At 34.5% G+C, this 6,356-nt stretch overlaps 1 protein-coding gene across 1 annotated transcript; it reads left to right on the top strand.

The window, feature by feature from the left end:
• Nucleotides 1–3,250: 3,250 nt before the first annotated feature.
• LOC146903858 (putative FBD-associated F-box protein At5g56820) lies at nt 3,251–5,008 on the top strand. Its single transcript, XM_085730278.1, has 4 exons — nt 3,251–3,871; nt 3,949–4,074; nt 4,173–4,475; nt 4,796–5,008. The coding sequence occupies exons 1-3, from the start codon at nt 3,251–3,253 to the stop codon at nt 4,473–4,475; spliced, it is 1,050 nt and encodes a 349-aa protein (XP_085586404.1). The 3' UTR covers nt 4,796–5,008.
• The last annotated feature ends 1,348 nt before the right edge of the window (nt 5,009–6,356 follow it).

The raw sequence follows: 6,356 nt of genomic DNA, 5'->3' as shown, positions 1-6,356 counted from the left end.
TGTACGCTTGTGATTCTTTGCTTCTGTGTGCCTAAGCCGGTTTACCACGCGCTGCGCGTCCTAAACCGTCAGATTTAGGGTTTTGAGCGAGCTGGATCAATCCAACGCCCCTGAGGCACTTGGATGATCCAGGATCCGTTCTTCCCTTGGGCCTGGGCTTGATTTTGTTGCAGTTTTCGTTTTGTCCTTATTTTTTGCTATTTCCTTCACTGGCTTTGATCCCTGCACCCCTGGCATGCTTGGAATATTTTAGGAAATTCTAAGAAAATTTATAGAGTTTTTTTTAGTATTTTTGTGATGTTTTGTATTGATTTCATACTGAAAAACTTATCAAAAAATATTGAGGCAATTTCTAGTGTTATTTCTTGAGTATCATGTTAAAATTGGTGAAAATTGACCTAGTTTTTGTTTCTAATCCATGATGTGCACTTGTGGTATATGATATGGGTTCTTATGAACCATTAGCCACTGTTTGAACATGATTTTAATACTTGTGTGTGGAATTTAGTTAGTGGCTTAGCTTACAAGTTAGTTGTGTAGTTAAATAATGTAAATATGCTTAAAATTTGTTCTAAAATGCCAAGTAACTCATGTTGCCTTAATTCCCATTCCAAGACTTGTTTCTAAACTTTTAAAAATGCATTGGAATGTGAGAATTATGGGACATATGGTTCTTGCATTCTATGAATAAATTTTAGACATATTTGCACTCATTTTGCCTTTATTCCCTATCCTTTATATTCTAGCATTTCTCTTGCTTTATTTCTTTTGATATTGCCTTATGCTACTAACCTTTTCATTTCATGTTTCATATTCATCCATAAGCATTACCATTTCATTTCACATCCCATCTCTTTCTTCACTTTGATTTCTTGCACTTTAAGTTTTAACTTGTACCAAAGTTAGAATGTAAACATTTAGGAGTTCTTGTAATATTTTACTTTTATGCCACTTTTAATTTCTTGGCAAAGAGGCCATAGAATGTATCTAGGGTATGATGTAAAGGACAATGGACTCTAATGATGTACACCGACACAAGCACCGACACATGCACACACACCACTATATAGCTAGAATATGCATGTTTAGATGTATGCTTAGGATTGTATGTTTAGATGAATGCCTAGGACTTATACTTAGAGAAAAATCCAATTTTCCAAACAAATGTGAACAACTTCACTCAAACCTTTTCCAAATAAACCTTGGGATCCAATATCCCATTGTATTTTCTTTTCCATTTTCTTAATCAAATTTCAATGAAAATAATCAAACTTTGACTTCTTTTGCAATTCACTAATCCAACCTCACTATTTCCTAATCTCATGCCCTTGAGGCCTCTTTCTATTCTTCCAAAATCCATTTTCAAACTTAAAATCAACCAACAAAAACAAAAACATTTTTTGAGAGAGAACTACGGTGGATTTGATCCCTTAATCGGGTACGTAGGCAAGGAACAAAATTCCTTCAATTCAACTAAAATAAAAATTCAAACACATTCTTCTCCCTCCTATTCTTCATTTAGTAACTTTTAGGTGTAAATAACATTTTCAAATAGCATTTAAAAATAAAGCGCGCTCGTAGAAATTAAAGACGGTTCCTATAGGATACTATAGTCGTTATGGGTGCCTAACACCTTCCCGTAGCGAAAACAACTCCCGGACCTCGATTCTCAAGGGTTTTGCTTACTTTTTCCCTTCCCAAGAAAAAATAAGATATCACCGGTTTAAAAGGTTCAAACGTAATCAATGTTTGACACCCGAAAACCAAGATAAAACACCTCTCTCTCATATACTCACATGTGTTTTTATTCTCTTTTTTCTTCTTTCTCTCTATTGTTATTGTCGAATAAAAAGAGAGAAAAAATGGTTGTCACAAAAGTTGTCTAAAATTGGTTGTACAAATATCATTCCTCAAAAAATAATATATAGCGTATTCATTATCATTTAGTTTTAGTTGTTGATGTGCTCATCATCTTTGATGGATGATCTGTAAGTACTTAAGTAAGTATTTAGATAAGTACTTTTAAATTTAATCCTTGAAGACCCTAATGAAATGAAGTTCTAACTCACCTACACTTTTTAATTGTCAAAAAAAAACCCTACACTTTTTAAACAATTTTTTTTTTCAAGTTCATGTTGGACGCTCAACTTAAAATATAGACAACTGATTCAATTGCCTTTGGATTGAAAATTGCTTTTCTGATATTGAGAAATGAGAAGTTCACAATGACACATGTAAATGACCTAAAAGCCCCCAGCGGTAGTTAACTACCGTTTACCAAACCGGCAGTAGTTAATTGCCACTGCCCTCAGCGGTAGTTAACTACCGCTGGAAATTGCTTTTCTGCACATGCCCACTTGTTCTGCCACCAACTTCCATTTTTCAATTGCTTTTCTGATTTAATTGCCACCATCATCATCTTTTCATTCTCTTTCTCTCTCCTCCTCATCTCAAGGAACAAAGCAAGCTCTTCGTCTCTTTCCTTCATCACCTTCTTTCTCTCCAACACCTTCCATGATCAACGAAACAAATAAAAATCAACACTTTGAACAACCCTTTGAGCAAAAACAAAGAACCAAATACTAAAGTCACAATTTTTCAATCAAAAAACTAATTTTTGAATCATGAACAATTACATGGATCAAGATTGTTCAAAGAGTATGTAGAAAAACACTAAAAAATAATCTAATTACCTTCAATGAGTTGAAATGTGATGAAATAAATAATGGGGTCAATGAAAAATTGCTTCTAATGAATTAAGAACTATGCTAGTGTTGGATAGTGAGGTGAATAACAAGGTAGAATCTGAGTGGTGTTTTTGTTCGATAAGTTTGAGGAAATGATGATTGATGAATGTTGGTTTGACAAGGTGGAAGTTGCAGTTTCATATGATTTGTGTATCAATCTCAAAGAAGGGTTGAATCAATTGGTTTGAAAAGGTAGAAGCTGCAGTTTCATATGCTCCACGGTAGTTAACTACCGTTGGAGTTTTTTTTTTAATGTCTTTTTTTTTTAAGCTGTGTTGGTGTACAACGGTAGTTAACTACCGCCGTTGGGGGTAAAAACGTCATTTCCATATGTCAATATGACGTTTTGAATGTTAGAAAAGCAATTTTCCATTGGATTTGGTCAAATTCGGCCCAACCCAATTCAACGGTAAACCTTGCCTATCAAAACCATATTTCTTGCCGTTTTTAAACGTTATTCGCTTCCAACCTAACCATGAAGAACACCTTGCCGTCCTAACAGAATGTCTCAGCTGGAAACTTCAACGGTGAAGGCTATGGAGGAGGAGGTAGATTGGATCAGCATTTTACCAAATGATATCCTAGTTCACAATCTCTCTTCTCTTCCCACCAATCAAGCCTTTGTGACTTCCATTCTTTCAAAGAGATGGAAGAATTTATGGTGTCTCGTTCCAGCTCTCGAATTCGTCGGAACCAAATCGGTAACCAAATACCTTGTTTCGGGAGAAGTTGTAGGTAATCATTACATGGATAATTGGGAAAGAATATACCCTGAATTTCCTAATACTATCTTTACTATTGAAACCCTTGTTATTCTTAAGCTCAGTAATATTTTTATGGGTGCTGGGTTTTGTAATTATCTCATAAGATTACCCTCACTCAAAACCCTACATCTGAAAGACGTTGAGTTTCAACAATATGGAGATCTTGATTGTCTTCTAGAGGGATGTCCAGTTCTTGAAGATCTTCAACTATATGTTATATCCTATGTCACTCTTCTTTATTCCAAGGCATGCTGTGAAACCTTGACAAAGTTGAATAGAGCAGATATTATTCAATGTGAATGCTGTGTTCTGATGAAAGCACTTTCAAATGTGGAGTTTCTACACATAAAACTATCCATGGTATATATCACCATATGATGCATGCTATTGAAAATGAATATTGTTAATTTATTGAAACTGATTTTTTTTTAATATAGGGTTATCTTTATTACGTCTTCCCTACATTCAATAATTTGACCCATTTGGTGCTCAACTATCGTCACGGTATAGATCTACAGATGCTCCACCATTGCCCCAAGCTTCAAACTCTTGACCTTTATCAGGTTTGTTTCTTAAATTTAACAATTATATTTCATTTTTTTTCCTTCCTTTTCTAAACATACCTGTATGTATCGTTTTATTTTGTCTGTATTATTAACAGAAGAACCGAGGCAGCATTAGGGAGGATCGAAGTTATGGTCAAAAAGACTGGTCCCTTCCAAAATCTGTTCCCTCTTGCCTTGTATTAAACCTTACAACTTGCATTATGCGGGACGTTGGATTTTCAGACTTTAACCGTGAGCACATTTTGTTAGCAAAATATATTCTGAACAACTCAGCAGTTTTAGAAACTATGTCAGTCGGGTGCTGCTGGAATCTATCTAAAATAAAAAGAAAATTATTCTCAAGTTCAAGGGCCTCTGCAACATGTAAACTTTCAGTTTATTCGGAACAATATGATTAAGTAAGTAAGTAGTAGTTTCTCTATACTCTCTTTTGTTTCATTAGCTCCAACCATGAAATTGTTGGATTTGGTTGTTTTAAGAACTGTGTGCTGATGGTTGCTATTTGTTATTAATAGTTTGTTAGCTGCTGATTAAGTAAGTTTCAAATTTATGTTAAGCCAATAGGCACTAATTTTATATTTGGATTACTAGACACCAAGCAGGCACTTGAATCATTAATGAGTATTTCAATATAGGCACAATATAGGCTTATGTGTTATTATTTACACCTTTTGTTGTGTTACTGGCGTTGTCGTCTAACTGTATCTCTTTTATGCAGACCCCCGAAGAAAACCAAGAACTGAGCAGCATACCCAAAAATACGAAGGAAGTTGAATCTTTTTATGGCACTGGCATAACCCTGTAGTATATATGCTAAAACTGTGTGATCAGTGCTAACTAGTGTCCTGGTTTTGTTGGTTAAGACTTTGTTTTATAATAAACTTATTTCTTCCTAACTTTATATTATACCTAATTGTAAGTTTGCGTTTTTACCATTGCTTTTAAGATTCTCAAAGTTTTCCGGAATATTTGTGATAATCCGTTTATTTTACGCTACTAATCTCACATTAATACAAGTAACTGCATAAAAGTATATATACATCGATGTTTTATAATTATGTGTATAAACCAGGTCACCTATGCGCACAACTACATAGACCATGTGAATCACTTAGAGGGATTCCGCCCATGGCAAACGTCGTTTTCACAAGGCTTTTTGTTCTTTTCCCAAGGAATCCGCCCTTAACAAACTGCAATGTTTCTTGTAAGATAAATATTCTTTTTTTGGGCTTCTAACTGCACTTTGTGCTCAAGGTAGAGTTGATGAAACCTTACGTTCGTTCAAAGCCACACTACACTTTTGACCATAGAAAATACTACGCCATTTATAATTCAAGATGTCTGAAGTCAGTTTGACTATATCCTGCTAGACTAGAATGATAAGTTCTCTGCTTTTTAACAATCTGATTTCTCGCCGGATTCTTTCGTTAACTAAAATATTAGTGCCTCTCCACAAGTCCTAACTCGACTTGCAAATATTAATGCTGAAATATTAATGCTGAAATTGCTAGTTCTCAGGTGGTTATTGTCATTTCGTCTATCTACCGAGAATAAAAAAAAACCTTGTACCTGTCTTGTTTATGGTTGCTGTCGTATTGAATAAAATGTTGATATGTTATTATTATCCTTTTGAGCCTGGATTCAATGCATTATTTCAGCTTTAAAAATTTTGAGGCGTCTTCTGTTGGTGATTGACCAACTAGCCTTGGTTGAAAAAAAAAAATACTAACGCCCTGCAAGTTTAGAAAAATTGAACCAGTTCAGTTTGATCTAGAAAAGAAATAGAGGAATTCAAATTGGTGCCATACAAGCTCATGAGAGTATGACTTACGACACAAATCTTTGCTGTGGACACTTCCAACATGATTGCCACCAACTGTACAGGTAAAAAAAATGCTTTTAATTGTGAACACTATCAATAATTCAGGTTACATACAAAGATACTACAAAGAAATATGCATATGCCTCCAAATATCAGAGAGAAGGGTGTAATCATCCTTCTGAACATGGATTCACTAAAAGCATTTCTCTCTTAAACATTCCAAACACATATCTTAGAAACTTGTTTCTTTCATGGTCAAGTGCTCCTTATACAATAATGTGAATGGCATGTGCAGTCTTTATGGTTAAATTGGTTCGCCGAGTTTAAAATATTATTACTTTCTTTATCACTAATATTAACTTTTGTCTCAAAAAGCTTAGTTCAGAAGAGTATCTCAGCTGGCCCTCTATCGTACAAAATTTCAAAAAGAAAATATGCCGTCAAAGATAATTTTATT

The sequence above is a fragment of the Medicago sativa genome, chromosome 7 (assembly GCF_051527215.1).
Source record: "Medicago sativa cultivar Bolivia chromosome 7, Bolivia_mono, whole genome shotgun sequence".
Lineage (NCBI taxonomy): Eukaryota > Viridiplantae > Streptophyta > Magnoliopsida > Fabales > Fabaceae > Medicago > Medicago sativa.
Note: the sequence above shows the minus strand (reverse complement) of the source record. Positions and strands in the feature narration are given on the sequence as shown.